We start from the raw sequence: 16213 nt of genomic DNA, 5'->3' as shown, positions 1-16213 counted from the left end.
GTGATGGTTTGGGTCGCATGACATTCATGGCAAGAAAGAGCTGCTGAAAGACTTCATATGTGTGCACCAGTTTTGCAGGATATTTCAGCTCAAGAGCATAGATCAGTCCAAACAGAAGACAGCATGCCTTTGCCAAGTTGGGCAAACCTCTGATGACTGGGTATCAGTCAATGACAATGCCGACAGTATCAGCACTGCATGCACCTAATTTTCAAGTCCCATTTGGTAGAGACAAAGAAGAAAGTAGTTTGGTGAGTGAGGTAGTACAGATCAAATAGATAAGTAGCTTTAAGCCGAACACATACATTATGGTCATTTATAAGGTCTTCTTCATGGCCCCCAATGTACTCAATCAAGCATCTCAGGACCGCTTCCCTTCTCTTATCAACAGAGACAGTTGTGTCCTATGAAAAAGAAGGGAAGTATATGGTAGAAGAGAAGGAAGGGGTGAGAGGAGATGAGAATAGTGGAGATGAGAAAAGAGGAGATGAGGAAACAGTAAAGGAGCGGAGAGGAGGGTACAGAGGAGAGGAGAGTACTTGTAGAAGAGGGGAGTGGACATGAGATTAAATGAGAGGAAAGGTGTTTGAATGTAATGAAAAATATTTAGTGTAAGATTATTTTTTCCCCTCTTACCTGGATGAGTTCCAGCATCCGTGACTTGATCCTTTGGCCCACAGCTCTTCTTTTTGCATGGAACAGTGACAACATCTTTGGTGTGTGTTCGGAATGTCATTAATTGGGCGGAACTCCTTACTGATCTGTAAGCAGAAGTATGCCATCTTTATCACATACTGAAGGGGGTAGGAGTATTTTGTTATTGTTGTTTTGTTATATACATGCTTGAGTTGTAGGTAAAATTTAGTTTTAGCCCATACATCAAATTAACATTCATGATGACCTCTAATCAAGAAGTAAAGGGACATAGTCACCATGTTTGTATTTTTGAGTATAAAAAGTAATGAATTATTACCTTACTCTCCTTACCTTAGTCTTAAGAACGTATGCCAACATTTCCACAAACAGCGTTTAAGGGGATTCTCACATTATTATCAGTCATTGGGGCAATATTTTCTTGTTGGCAGAACATCACTACATCTTTTACAAGTCCAGCTCGCTTAACCTAGAACATCATGTTAAGAATCAAACAGTCACAAAAAACAGGAATTACACAATGGATTCATCATCATAATCATCATATTCTAAGAGAATTCTCAACTTCTGTAGGCCTACTACGCCTGCCAAAAATAATTGTAAGGGTGATCTTGGCTAAATACTCTGGCTGAACACTTTTATACTCATTATACTCATTTATATATTTACTTGTGTTTGTATTCTCATATCTATTTCAACATGTGAGTGTATTAATCTCAACTTCCTCTTACCTGGGTACCTGTGTTGTTGGAAGAGTCCAGATGTTGAGTATCTAAAAGACAAAACAAATATGTCAGAATATGAATTTAGTGGAAAATAAATTTTAAACTTAATGTATGGCACAGCATTAAATTGGATCAAATTACACAAAATCAAACTCGCATACAATTTAAAAAAAAAAAAAAAAAACTGCGTCACATCAAGCTGAAAAATGTACATTTCAGGCAACGTCAAGGGTTGCCATGTCTAATCAGCGTTGACTTTCCTTCTTAAATAGGCGTACGTTAATTGGAGAACTGGTGTGCCCGCAGATGGATACACATGACCAGTATTTACATTTTTGATATAATGTCATATACCTATACGAAATGCCATGGCTACTGTCATGTAATTGTAGTCTACTACTAAGACTAACTGTAGAACTAAACTACTTTTTACAAATCAGGCATGAAAAAGGTCGTTTGATGGATTTACGAAGCTAGCGAAAGTACACTGGTTGGCTGTTTGCCCTCCGCTAGCTCTCTGATTGGTTGGCTTCGTGACACAGTTAGTAAAAGAAAAAAAAATTTAATAAATAAATTTAAATAAATAGAAAAAAAATTGACTAGCGCAGGAGTCGAGAAATTTAGTTAGAGCAGGAAGTCTGCTTTTTGCTTGCTCGGAATAGAGGCAGCACAGGTCTGCACTGTGCAGAAATTGAGCGAGAGCAGGAGTGTTTTCTGTGCTCAAAATCCATTATTGCTCGCTTAGAATAGAGGCAGCAATATAATGCCCTATGTGCCGCTTTCCTACCAAGCGTCCGACATTAAACCCCCCCCCCCCCCTAAAATTTTCTCCTCGGATCTATACATTTCACGCAGGTCACCCTTTTTGAGTTCAAAATGGCGAATTTCACCAAAAGGTGAGAGATGTTCATGCCGGACAAATAAATCACCACTAAACTTTTTCTCAGAAATCTTCTGTGTCAACCTTCGGACTCTTCTTTACAATGGAAAGGCTGCAGCCCCACTTGTCTGCCTTTCTCCCCCCTCCCTCATAGTGCACTGGTGTAATGTGTCGTATATCACCGCAAAGCTCTGTTTCTCAGCTTTAAGAATCCGTTTGAATTATGTTGACAGAGGAAAAAAAAACACGTTTGTTGGTTAACTCGTAGCAGTTAGCTTACATTTACCATGTGTGAAGGCAGGTATAGCTAAAGTGCGATTAGCTAATGTTAACTGAAAAAACGGGACCTCTAAAGCAAACATTGCAAGTCACAATAGTTTTAGCACAACTAATCACTCAGATATATTAGTGGAACTTAGCGTTTTTTTTTCCTGAAGGAAATTTGCTCTGTAGGGAACATGCCAACGGACGTGTATTGTCTGAGTCTGCCTCCTCTGCCGCCTTTGCCGCCAAGCTTCATGGATAGTCATTAACCTCAACTCAATTTTTTCGTTTAAGGACTACTATGAAGTTTCCATGTAAACTCAGATTTATAATGTTTCATGTACACAACAGTCACGTGGAAAAAAATACTCAAATATAATGTGTCAGTAGCACTTACAATAAATTCTTATACAGTGCCTTGCAAAAGTATTCGGCCCCCTTGAACCTTGCAACCTTTCGCCACATTTCAGGCTTCAAACATAAAGATATAAAATTTTAATTTTTTGTCAAGAATCAACAACAAGTGGGACACAATCGTGAAGTGGAACAAAATTTATTGGATAATTTAAACTTTTTTAACAAATAAAAAACTGAAAAGTGGGGCGTGCAATATTATTCGGCCCCCTTGCATTAATACTTTGTAGCGCCACCTTTTGCTCCAATTACAGCTGCAAGTCGCTTGGGGTATGTTTCTATCAGTTTTGCACATCGAGAGACTGACATTCTTGCCCATTCTTCCTTGCAAAACAGCTCGAGCTCAGTGAGGTTGGATGGAGAGTGTTTGTGAACAGCAGTCTTCAGCTCTTTCCACAGATTCTCGATTGGATTCAGGTCTGGATTTTGACTTGGCCATTCTAACACCTGGATACGTTTATTTTTGAACCATTCCACTGTAGATTTGGCTTTATGTTTTGGATCATTGTCCTGTTGGAAGATAAATCTCCGTCCCAGTCTCAGGTCTTGTGCAGATACCAACAGGTTTTCTTCCAGAATGTTCCTGTATTTGGCTGCATCCATCTTCCCGTCAATTTTAACCATCTTCCCTGTCCCTGCTGAAGAAAAGCAGGCCCAAACCATGATGCTGCCACCACCATGTTTGACAGTGGGGATGGTGTGTTCAGGGTGATGAGCTGTGTTGCTTTTACGCCAAACATATCGTTTTGCATTGTGGCCAAAAAGTTCAATTTTGGTTTCATCTGACCAGAGCACCTTCTTCCACATGTTTGGTGTGTCTCCCAGGTGGCTTGTGGCAAACTTTAAACGAGACTTTTTATGGATATCTTTGAGAAATGGCTTTCTTCTTGCCACTCTTCCATAAAGGCCAGATTTGTGCAGTGTACGACTGATTGTTGTCCTATGGACAGACTCTCCCACCTCAGCTGTAGATCTCTGCAGTTCATCCAGAGTGATCATGGGCCTCTTGGCTGCATCTCTGATCAGTTTTCTCCTTGTTTGAGAAGAAAGTTTGGAAGGACGGCCGGGTCTTGGTAGATTTGCAGTGGTCTGATGCTCTTTCCATTTCAATATGATGGATATCACAGTGCTCTTTGAGATATTTAGAGCTTGGGAAATCTTTTTGTATCCAAATCCGGCTTTAAACTTCTCCACAACAGTATCTCGGACCTGCCTGGTGTGTTCCTTGGTTTTCATAATGCTCTCTGCACTTTAAACAGAACCCTGAGACTATCACAGAGCAGGTGTATTTATACGGAGACTTGATTACACACAAGTGGATTCTATTTATCATCATCGGTCATTTAGGACAACATTGGATCATTCAGAGATCCTCACTGAACTTTTGGAGTGAGTTTGCTGCACTGAAAGTAAAGGGGCCGAATAATATTGCACGCCCCACTTTTCAGTTTTTTATTTGTTAAAAAAGTTTAAATTATCCAATAAATGTTGTTCCACTTCATGATTGTGTCCCACTTGTTGTTGATTCTTGAAAAAAAAATTAAATTTCATATCTTTATGTTTGAAGCCTGAAACGTGGCGAAAGGTTGCAAGATTCAAGGGGGCCGAATACTTTTGCAAGGCACTGTATATATAATTTTGCATTTCAAGTAGAGGCAAAGAATTTTGATCCTTTTTATGACAAAACAAATAAAATAAGGTAAATCACAAGCATTTGAAATATACTAAAACTACATTGTGGATGTAGCACTTTTAACAGTGCATTGTTGTTTAGCTGTGTGAGAATAGGGCCTCATTACTACAGACTGAAGTACTTTTCTTTTTGTGAACTTTTTTTTTTTTTTTTTTTTTGGAGAGATAGCAATATTATTTTTGTTGTGCTTTCACTAAATGATACTTCTGTTTGTTGTGAAGGAGTTGCAGAAGCTTATGCCAATAAACGGCGCAGCCCAATGAACGCCTGTGTCCACTCGCTTTTATAACAGATATAGCTCTGTGCATATCTAACCCAAAATACAACAAGAGACACATAATTGCCACTAAAAGAAAGAAAACTTAACGAAATACGTGTGGAGCACAAAGCAACAGCATAAACGTCTCACAACTACTAATTCTCCCACTATTAGAAGGAATAACATTAGTATGGAACGGCTCATTCAGTGCATGCGTTAATTGCATCAAATATTTTAACGTGACTAATTAAAAAAATTAATTAACGCCCGTTAACGCGATAATTTTGACAGCCCTACTTTAAATATAATATAAATGAAATACACTGCTTACATAATGCATACAATGCTAACCATTCACAATAATAAGCATACACATTAAACAGGAAAATAACTAACAATTTAGATCAGGGGTCCCCAAACTACGGCCCGCGGGCCTCCACCATGTAGCCAAAGGGGCCAACGATTAGCATTAGCGATTAGCGCTCGCGGCTAACGGTTAGCACACGACAGTAACTCGTGCGCGCCAATGAAGGGAGGAGAGAAAGTGACTCGTGCTCGCGTCACTTTTCTTAAAGGGCCAGCGTAGTAACAATTAAACTAAAGCACAAACATGCAATGGGGCTTTCCTGAAATAACACTATTAAATAGATACTAACCAAATAACCCTCTCTGGGTTCTCCACAGAAAAAAAAGCCAGGAAATACATAACACTATTGGGGGAAAAAAAAAAAAAAAAAAAAAAAAGCTCTCTGGTATTGTTCAGGGGGCCGGACCAAATGTGGAGGCGGGCCGTAGTTTGAGGACCCCTGCATTACATAATGAAACATTAGACAAAAAAAAAAAACACCTACGGATTCGTCTGCGAGCCAGATGCAGCCATCAAAAGAGCCATATCTGGCCCGCGAGCCATAGGTTCCCGACCCCTGTACTAGTACAAACCCATGAGTTTTCTTCACTTTTTGTGCTAAACACAGGATAAACTATTTAAATTTATGAGGGGCATTTACCGTCCATACATCACAGCAAACTGTTAACAAACGCTTAACAAGTCAACAATAAATCATTTATTACCAGTTTAGTAATGATGCATTAACAAGTATTAACGGATAGTCACGTATTATTAAGTGTTACCAGAACAATTAAGTACACAAGTAAACTTACTTGTATTACAAATTCACAACTCACAGTACATGCATGTCCTTGTCATATTTCTGAAACTTCAATTTATGAACCATAAAGAGCTCTGACATTCTGGAGGAAGACAAAGAACTTATCTCATAATTGGATGATTGGTAGAGGGAGAGCTTTTACGGGCTGACAATTGCCTTTTAAAACGGGGAAAATCTCTGCTTGTGTTAGAAGAAAAACAGTTTTTTTTATGCTTACTTAATCATACTCCTTTAAGAACTGTGGTGTGAATAAGTTCATGTACCATATACATAGACACACACATGCAGTCTTTGTAAATTTGATTGCTGTCAGGAAAGAAGTAGAAATTTCTTTGTTCTAATGCATCTCTTGGTAATTATCCTCACAGGGGACACAGGATAGAAGAGAAAGTACAAAGTAATGTTCAACATTAACATTCAATATACACTCACCGGCCACTTTATTAGGTACACCATGCTAGTAACGGGTTGGACCCCCTTTTGCCTTCAGAACTGCCTCAATTTTTCGTAGCATAGATTCAACAAGGTGCTGGAAGCATGCTTCAGAGAGTTTGGTCCATATTGACATGTTGGCATCACACAGTTGGTGCAGATTTGTCGGCTGCACATCCATGATGCGAATCTCCCATTCCACCACATCCCAAAGAGGCTCTATTGGATTGAGATCTGGTGACTGTGGAGCTCATTTGAGTACAGTGAACTCATTGTCATGTTCAAGAAACCAGTCTGAGATGATTCCAGCTTTATGACATGGCGCATTATCCTGCTGAAAGTAGCCATCAGAAGTTGGGTACATTGTGGTCATAAAGGGATGGACATGGTCAGCAACAATACTCAGGTAGGCTGTGGCGTTCCAACGATGCTCAATTGGTACCAAGGGGCCCAAAGAGTGTCAAGAAAATATTTCCCACACCATAACACCACCACCACCACCAGCCTGAACTGTTGATACAAGGCAGGATGGATCCATGCTTTCCTGTTGTTGACGCCAAATTCTGACCCTACCATCCTAATGTCGCAGCAGAAATCGAGACTCATCAGACCAGACGTTTTTCCAATCTTCTACTGTCCAATTTCGATGAGCTTGTGCAAATTCTAGCCTCAGTTTCCTATTTGTAGCTGAAAGGAGTGGCACCCGGCGTGGTCTTCTGCTGCTGTAGCCCATCTGCCTCAAAGTTCGACGTACTGCGCGTTAAGAGATGCTCTTCTGCCTACCTTGGTTGTAACGGGTGGTTATTTGAGTCAGTGTTGCCTTTCTATCAGCTCAAACCAGTCTGGCCATTCTCCTCTGACCTCTGGCATCAACAAGGCATTTCCGCCCACAGAACTGCCGCTCACTGGATATTTTTTTTTTCTTTTTCGGGCCATTCTCTGTAAACCCTAGAGATGGTTGTGCGTGAAAATCCCAGTAGATCAGTAGTTTCTGAAATACTCAGACCAGCCCTTCTGGCACCAACAACCATGCCAAGTTCAAAGTCACTCAAATCATGTTTCTTCCCCATACTTATGCTCGGTTTGAACTGCAGGAGATTGAGGAATGCTTCCAGCACCTTGTTGAATCTATGCCACGAAGAAATTAATGCAGTTCTGAAGGCAAAAGTGGGTCCAACCCGTTACTAGCATGGTGTACCAAATAAAGTGGCCAGTGAGCTTATAGACCCTACTCACATGACGTCACAACTACGCCCCCGCGCCATATTGTCCGTCAACTCGTCCCTGTTGATGCATTTCCGCTACGTAAATTCCTCCTATTATGGCGTGTTTTTCTGCTCGTTAACATTAGTAATCAAAATGGTGAAGGCGTGTGTGGCGGTCGGTTGCAATAACAGAGAATATAGACGGAGAGACTTGAAGTTCTACCGGATTCCGAGAGACCCGGAGAGGAGAGCGAGATGGGTTGCTGCAATTCGACGAGAAAACTGGGCTCCAAACGATTACCACAGATTATGTAGTAGTCATTTTATATCTGGTAAGATGCATTTAATATATATTTAGAGGGTTTGGGCTGACAACCACAATTAAGGTTATTGCTAGGCTAATCGCCGACAACATACACTCAGACGTTGTGAATGAACTACCTGAAAATATATAATTATAAGGGGATAATAAGACAGTTGTCATACAATTAATTTACAATTTCACTATTGAGGTCGAAAGCCAAAAAATAAATTGAACTATGGACAATCTGGAGTAGTGCTATCGCACTTCATATTTATTACATATTATATATGTATGTAGTGAGAGTGCTATCGCTAAACCATATAAACATTAAAAGCCCTAGCTCCATTGACAAATGACATGAAATACATTAGACTTGACAGTGGATGTTAGCAAGAACAAAAGATTTTGAATTGAAATTTTCGTAACTCACCTTCCCGAGCACAAGATAGATTCCTGCCGAATTTTCGTGGACCTGTATCACCCAACCAGCAACGAAGTATTTATAAGCCTCCAAGCTCTTAAAGTTTTTCAAACTTTCGTGAGAATAGGCCGATTTTGTGTGGACAAGATAGTTGTAAATATCAGGGTAGCAGATGTCAGGCAGAGACGGCGAAGACAGCGGGTCGAAAAACATCGATTTAGGCATCAAATATGGATCTGGCGAATGGATAAACTGAAGCTTTTCCACATAACGCCTTTTATGCAACGCATCCAATGAGTTTACAGCGTCAGATAACACCGGGGCTTCCATGAATTGCTCTATAAATTGCACGACTAATTGAAACCATTGAGAATAGGGCTAAAAAATGACGGACAATATGGCGGCCGGATACGGCGACACGTCATTTTGTGACGTAGGTGAGTAGGGTCTATAGTCTTACATCCCCAGCATCAAATATCAGCAGTTGTGATGGCTGCCACAAAAATGATAAATAGGTGATCATTTATTTCAATATACTGAATGGGTTGCGCCTAACCTAACCTAACCTAACCTAACCTAACCTAACCTAACCTAACCTAACCTAACCTAACCTAACCTAACCTAACCTAACCTAACCTAACCTAACCTAACCTAACCTAACCTAACCTAACCCATAGACTTCATAATACTTAACATGACACAGGAAACGGGGCCGATCTGTAGGGGACCTATTTTAAAAAACTTCAAATTCAAATATTTTTAAAACCAAAGCTGCTACCGACCTAAAACCAAAACAGGCACCTACCTTAGCCATATACAGTGGGGCAAATAAGTATTTAGTCAACCACTAATCGTGCAAGTTCTCCCACTTGAAAATATTACAGAGACCTGTAATTGTCAACCATGAGAGACAGAATGTGGGGAAAAAAAACAAAATCACATTGTTTAATTTTTAAAGTATTTATTTGCAAATCATGGTGGAAAATACGTATTTGGTCAATACCAAAAGTTCTTCTCAATACTTTGTTATGTACCCTTTGTTGGCAATAACGGAGGCCAAACGTTTTCTCTAACTCTTCACAAGCTTTTCACACTGTTGCTGGTATTTTGGTCCATTCCTCCATGCAGATCTCCTCTAGAGCAGTGATGTTTTCGGGCTGTCGTTGGCAACACAGACTTTCAACTCCCTCCAAAGATTTTCTATGAGGTGGAGATCCGGAAACTGGCTAGGCCATTCCAGGACCTTGAAATTCTTCTTACGAACCCACTCCTTTGTTGCCCTGGCTGTGTGTTTGGGATCATTGTCATGCTGAAAGACCCAGCCACGTCTCATCTTCAATGTCCTTGCTGATGGAAGGAGATTTTCACTCAAAATCTCTCGATACATGGCCACATTCATTCTTTCCTTTACACGGATCAGTCGTCCTGGTCCCTTTGCAGAAAAAACAGCCCCAAAGCATGATGTTTCCACCCCCATGCTTCACAGTGGGTATGGTGCAATTCAGTATTCTTTCTTCTCCAAACACGAGAACCTGTGTTTCTCCCAAAAAGTTCTATTTTGGTTTCATCTGACCATAACACATTCTCCCAGTCCTCTTCTGGATCATCCAAATGCTCTCTAGCGAACCGCAGACGGGCCTGGACGTGTACTTTCTTCAGCAGGGGGACACGTCTGGCAGTGCAGGATTTGAGTCCCTGGTGGCGCATTGTGTTACTGTGGTCCCAGCTCTCTGTAGGTCATTCACTAGGTCCCCCCGTGTGGTTCTGCGATTTTTGCTCACCGTTCTTGTTATCATTTTGACGCCACGGGGTGAGGAGGAAGTTGAAAGTCCATGATGCCCAACGACAGCCCCAAAACATCACTGCTCTAGAGGAGATCTGCATGGAGGAATGGGCCAAAATACCAGCAACAGTGTGTGAAAAGCTTGTGAAGAGTTACAGAAAACGTTTGGCCTCCGTTATTGCCAACAAAGGGTACATAACAAAGTATTGAGATGAACTTTTGATATTGACCAGAAACTTATTTTCCACCATGATTTGTAAATAAATCCTTTCAAAATCAAACAATGTGATTTTTTTTTTTTTTTTTTTTTTAACATTTTGTCTCTCATGGTTGAGGTTTACCCATGTTAACAATGACAGGCCTTTCTAATATTTTCAAGTGGGAGAAGTTGCACAATTAATGGTTGACTAAATAATTATTTGCCCCACTGTATGAGTCTCCATGAGCAGCGGCATTAAAAAATTCAAAGTCGTTCCCTAATAAAATCCGATAAATTATTTTTTATATAAGTATAACAAAACTTAAAATGGCTATAAAATTCTCAGATTTTACACTAGATGCACAAAACTCACCAAATGCAGAGATAATCACCTATAATTTCAGGATCAATAGCAATGTTTAGCATATCATATAGGTATTTGGCCAAAATAGCAATTTAATTTTTTCTTTATTTACTGCAAGTTTTCAACAGCTAATAAATCACTCAATTTACCATTAGAAACTTAATACTTGCAGAATCAATTATAAATAATATATATATAGATTATTAATACATTCTATATACAATCACAATTTATTATAGAATAGAATAGCCCTTTATTATCATTATACAGTTGTACAATGAAATGGTGGAGCATCTCCTTTTACAGTGCAGGATAAGATAAGTTAAAATCTCAAAAGTGACTTGGAAGTATGAAGTATGAAATCTAAATAAACATAAATATAAAATGCGGATGAGATAGTCCTGTAATTCAGGCAGTGCAAATATTGATGTGGTGTTACCAGGATGTGAGCCTTGTCTTTTAACAATCACATAGCCTCTTTCTATACCTTGCGTTTTCTGGTCAACTTCCTCGACTTGCACAAGTCCCTGTTCATTACCCTCACCTTTCTGTCCTCCTCGACTCTGCTCATTTTCCTGCCGGTTGGACACTCCAAGGCCTCGTTCTTCCTCGCTTCTGAAGTCACATCCTTGGAGAAGTTCGCACCAAAACACTTGAAGAGGGACCGCCAGGAACTTCAGCAGGTGCTCTTGTACATCCTGCACATCAGGGAGTCCCACAGCGACATTCTGCAGGAAGCCTTGTGGGCCATGCGGAGAGATGGCCGCTTGAGGACCGCCCGGCCCTTCTCCAGCTCTCCCTTGTCCTCTGGAACATCTCCAGGATTTTGGCTCTGTGTGTCCCTGTGTTCCTCCTTGCCCGTGGTCATGGCAAGGAGCCACAGCCCGGCGACTGTGTTGGCGTTGACGACCGCCATGATTAGCCCGACGCTCTGCAACTCGATCGACCAGCGCACCAGCACCTTCTGGGTCAACTTGTAGCCGGCCTTGACGGACTTTTAGTTCTCCCACCTGGACAGCACCTTCAGGCTTGAGAGTCGGGGCGTTCCTCATCCTCTCAGGCTCATAAAAAAACATGTTTGTTTTAGAAAGATAGGTGTTTTGATTCATCTTTTTTATAAAGTGAATAATGCTGGCCACTTACTTCAGCCCCAGGACACCTGGGCAGCATCATAGCCGTTTTTGTGAAAGCTGCTGTAGATGTTCTTCCAAAGATGCACGCGGTCAAAGTAGACGAAGATCAGCTTGTTGCCATCGGCGTAGGGGTTGGTGTAGGACCAGGTGCCCTCTGGGAGCTCAAGGCTGGCGTAGTAGCCAGCATCGCTGGCGTGGCTGTCAAAGCTGACCGAGTGGAAACACAGACAAAAAGCGTTCGTTGAAAATTTTTGTGAACAAATCCCTGTATTTTTTGTGTACAGGGTGTTCCATAATGTTTGACCCGATTTCGTAGGCCAATAATTTTGACAATTTTAGTTGGAATGACATCAAATTTTCACAGCTTGTGTAGAAACGTTTCAAGTTTTTGCATGTACTGTTTGACATTTCTCTCTTTTCAGGTTAAGAAATGCCGTTCACTTCAAAAGAAAAGGCATTTTGCGTGTTAAGAGTATGGTCGCACTCAGTCACCGAAGACAGTGCAGCGTGCCTTCTTCACAAATTTTGCTAAGAAAGCATCAACTAAACAACAAAACAGAGAATTACAGCTGCAATGGAAACTGTTACCGAAGACGTGATACAGCGAGTTTGGCACGAGCTCGAATACCGACTCGACGTGTGCAGAGTCACAGGTGGTGCTCTTATTGAACGTTTAGGAAAATCTGTCATAGAAACAACAAATATTTGTACTTTTCTTGGTAAATTTAACCAATAAAACGTATGACCTTTAACATAAAGTGTATTTAGTTTCAGTAAGATCCATCAAGTAGTTTCCGAGATATGGGCATTTAGAAAGGAGTCAACCATTTTGGATCACCTTGTATTTAAACGTAAAACAGTCTCGATTCTTAATTAAAAGCAAAAAAAAAACAGGTAGTTAGTATTTATTTCAGGTAAATATGTTCAAGTACAATGCTAGCCTATTAGTGAATGTAGCTAGCAGCCGCCTGGTGTAAACAGAGCTTTTTCCGTTGAAAATTCTTGTGAATAAATGCTTAAATCCCTGTATTTTTGTATATATATATATATATATATATATATATATATATATATATATATATATATATATATATATATATATATATATATATATATATATATATATATACGTAAAACAGTCTCGATTCTTGGTTAAAAGCAAAAAAAAACAACAACAACAAAAAAACGGGCAGTTAGTATTTATTTCACGTAAATATGTCGTAGCAAGCAGACGCCTGATGTAAACAGAGCTTTTCTGTTGAAAATTCTTATATAAATTGTTAAATCCCGGAATTCTTCATTGACATGGACGAAAAACAGTCTTGATTCTAGGTTAAAAGCAAAAAAAAAAAAAAAAAAGCAGTTAGTATTTGTTTCAGGTAAATATGTTGAAGTACAATGCTATTCTGTTAGTGAATGTAGCTAGCCACCACCTGATGTAAACAGTTTTCCGTTGAAAATTCTTGTGAATAAATGCTTAAATTCCTGTATTTTTGTATACATAGACATAAAACAGTCTCAATTCTTGGTTAAAAGCAAAAAAAAAACAAAAACAAAAACAAAAAAAACGGGCAGTTAGTATTTAGTTCACGTACATATGTCCAAGTAAAATGCTAGTCTATTAGTGAATGTAGCTAGCAGCTGCCTGATGTAAACAGAGCTTTTTCCGTTGAAAATTCTTGTGAATAAATGCTTAAATACCTGTATATTATATATATATATAGACGTAAAACAGTCTCGATTCTTGGTTAAAAGAAAAAAAAGGGCAGTTAGTATTTATTTCATGTAAATATGTCGAAGTACAATGCTAGTCTGTTGGTGAATGTAGCAAGCAGACGCCTGATGTAAACAGAGCTTTTTCCGTTGAAAATTCTTGTGAATAAATGCTTAAATCCCTGTATTTCTCATATATATATAGACGTAAAACAGTCTCGATTCTTGGTTAAAAAAACAAAACAAAAAAAAACAGGCAGTTAGTATTTATTTCACGTAAATATGTCCAAGTACAATGCTAGTCTGTTAGTGAATGTAGCAAGCAGATGCCTGATGTAAACAGAACTTTTCCGGTGAAAATTCTTATGAATATAAGACTGTTTTTTTGCATTGAAATAAGACTGAAAAAGAGGGGGTCGTCTTATATTCGCGGTCTAGCCATTATACCCATTCACGACACTAGATGGCGCCAGATATCATCAAAGCGATGTTCTGTCATGACAGATCTCAGGTACTCTCAAGTTTAACCAGTTTGCATTATTTTATTGCAATGTTTTTCCTTATTCAGATTTGTTTCAAGACTACAGTTACAGTTAGACTTCACTTTAATGGTTAATGCAGTTATTGCAATTTTGTTATTTTATCACAATAGATTGGTTTATTTACATTTCAAGAACGAGAAGCCATTCATTTACGAATGTGATTGCACTTTAGTTTACATATTTAAATGTTCAGATATTAAGATTTGAATGAGGCAAAGTAACATGCTTTTTCTCTCAAATATATTGTTAGAATAATTTGTTTCGGATGTACTGTAATTATTTTCTGTAGAAAAATTAATTTGGTGTTCAAAAAGTCTTTTTTTCAAACTTGAGTCTTGAAAAAGAGGGGGCTGTCTTATAATCAGGGCCGTCTTATATTCGGGCCAATATGGTATACCCACACATGAGGAGTCTAACCAAGTGATGTGCAGTAGTAGTCCACATTGTTGCGGACAGCAAGGTCACTGATGGCTAGAAATCCGAGCAGTTCATGAACGCGACACACTCAAAAAAATGAATCAGGCAGGTTGTAAAGTTTACTAAAAGACAGTGTGCATTTTCAGCAAGAAACCATCATGTTTCCAAGGTGAGCATGATAGAATCATGCAGTCTCTACATGAACATGAACAGTGAATGAGTAGCTAGATTAGATCATGTTGATGCAACATAATGTTAACGTCCCTTTCCAGCCAATTGCAACAGTCTCGTCATTTGTCGCGAGATTTAAAAGTAGGGTTGCAAACTCCCTGAAAAAATAAGTGACACCTCATTGGTAGAGCCGGCCGGCCCAATAACCGTCACTATTTTGATTATTATTTTGTTTGTGAAAAGATGGGGCTTTGCAAGGCACAGGCCCAGCTAGTAAAATTCCTCAACTTTATTTTTATTTCTTTCTTTCATAATCTTATTATCCACATTTTTTCGGCTCACTGGAAACTCCAAACCGTTTGACCGACCGACTAAATATTGCCATGTAGTGTATTTGTTGAGCTTTCAGTAAAAGATAATGTAGTGACAAAACTGTTCTGCCCAAAAGCATGATGGGAAGTGGGTTACCCTGACTGTGTGTAGCGGCTGCAAATACTATATCGTGTCTGTGTTGTGTATAATGTAGAGTGTTAAGAAAAGATCAACTCATCTTTGTCTTCTCAACGTTGCCCCCTCAGTAGTTAGTATTGTTGTGGAAGAAAGCTATTATAAAAGTAAAAGCAGGGCCAAAATGAATACCTGCATCCACTCTATACACTTGCCACTGCCTCTTAACTCTGTTTATGCGTAAAACGGCGCCATTGTAGTCTGAGGCAATGCATGAGTGCATGGGTTGAATATTTTAACATGATTAATTAAACAATTCAATTACTGCCCGTCATCGCGATAAATTTGACAGCTCTAGTTGTGCCTTATGTTGGTTCAACATGCGTGCTTTATGTTAAAAGAACACAATTGCTTAATACTGAAGGAAAGCGATTTAACCAGGTGCAAATTATGTATTTCTTTAATGTCGGTTCAACATATATTTTGGGGTGAACATGAATTCCTTATGTTGGCTCAACAAGAGTGCGTTATGTTCGCGCAACATAAGTGCCTAATGTTGGCGAGACGTGTGCTTTATGTTAAAAGGACACAATTGCTAAATGCTGAAGGAAAGCAATATTATCAGGTGCAAATTCTTTCCATAATTTTTTTTATGTCAGTTCAACACCCCATATTTTTTCAGTGCACGAGCAATACCTCGCTCATCTGCACACGACCGAGAACTTTCGCGGCGATCTCTCACGGCACACGGTTGAAAAACACTGACCTAAAAATAATTACTTGCTGTAAAATGGTTCAAGAAATGACTACCAAAAGCGCCGTAGACGTACTTGTATCCAAGCGTATCCTTCACGTGGATGAATGGAGGCTGCTGTCCATGGTCCTGCCCCCTCGTTTCCTTCCCCTCCCCATGTGGCAATCCACGACTCTGCCTCACATGGCCGCGCCGCGTGCACGAGCCTGTCAATGATTAGTGCGGATGTGCAGCAGGTAGCACGAGAGCGAGCAAAAGAGAGAGAGAAAG

General features: G+C 39.6%; 1 protein-coding gene across 1 annotated transcript; it reads right to left on the bottom strand.

Moving 5' to 3' along the window:
• Positions 1-987: 987 nt before the first annotated feature.
• Positions 988-16210, bottom strand: LOC130911218 (uncharacterized). Its single transcript, XM_057829031.1, has 4 exons — positions 16020-16210; positions 11311-12106; positions 1386-1426; positions 988-1123 (listed from the first exon to the last, which is right to left on the bottom strand). The coding sequence occupies exons 2-4, from the start codon at positions 11873-11875 to the stop codon at positions 995-997; spliced, it is 735 nt and encodes a 244-aa protein (XP_057685014.1). The 5' UTR covers positions 11876-12106; positions 16020-16210; the 3' UTR covers positions 988-994.
• Positions 16211-16213: the final 3 nt, after the last annotated feature.

This window comes from Corythoichthys intestinalis, unplaced genomic scaffold (assembly GCF_030265065.1).
Source record: "Corythoichthys intestinalis isolate RoL2023-P3 unplaced genomic scaffold, ASM3026506v1 HiC_scaffold_23, whole genome shotgun sequence".
Taxonomy (NCBI): Eukaryota; Metazoa; Chordata; class Actinopteri; order Syngnathiformes; family Syngnathidae; genus Corythoichthys; species Corythoichthys intestinalis.
The sequence above is the reverse complement of the archived record's forward strand: the minus strand, read 5'-3'. Positions and strand labels throughout refer to the sequence as shown.

Excerpts from the sequence above, each read along its gene's own strand:
- LOC130911218 (XM_057829031.1), bottom strand. The coding sequence starts at position 11,875 with ATGAATCAAAACACCTATCTTTCTAAAACAAACATGTTTTTTTATGAG. Across the intron at positions 1,427-11,310 it reads GAGTCGAGGAGGACAGAAAG|ATACTCAACATCTGGACTCT; the intron begins GTGAGGGTAATG and ends TTTGTCTTTTAG. Across the intron at positions 1,124-1,385 it reads CCAACAACACAGGTACCCAG|GTTAAGCGAGCTGGACTTGT; the intron begins GTAAGAGGAAGT and ends ATGATGTTCTAG.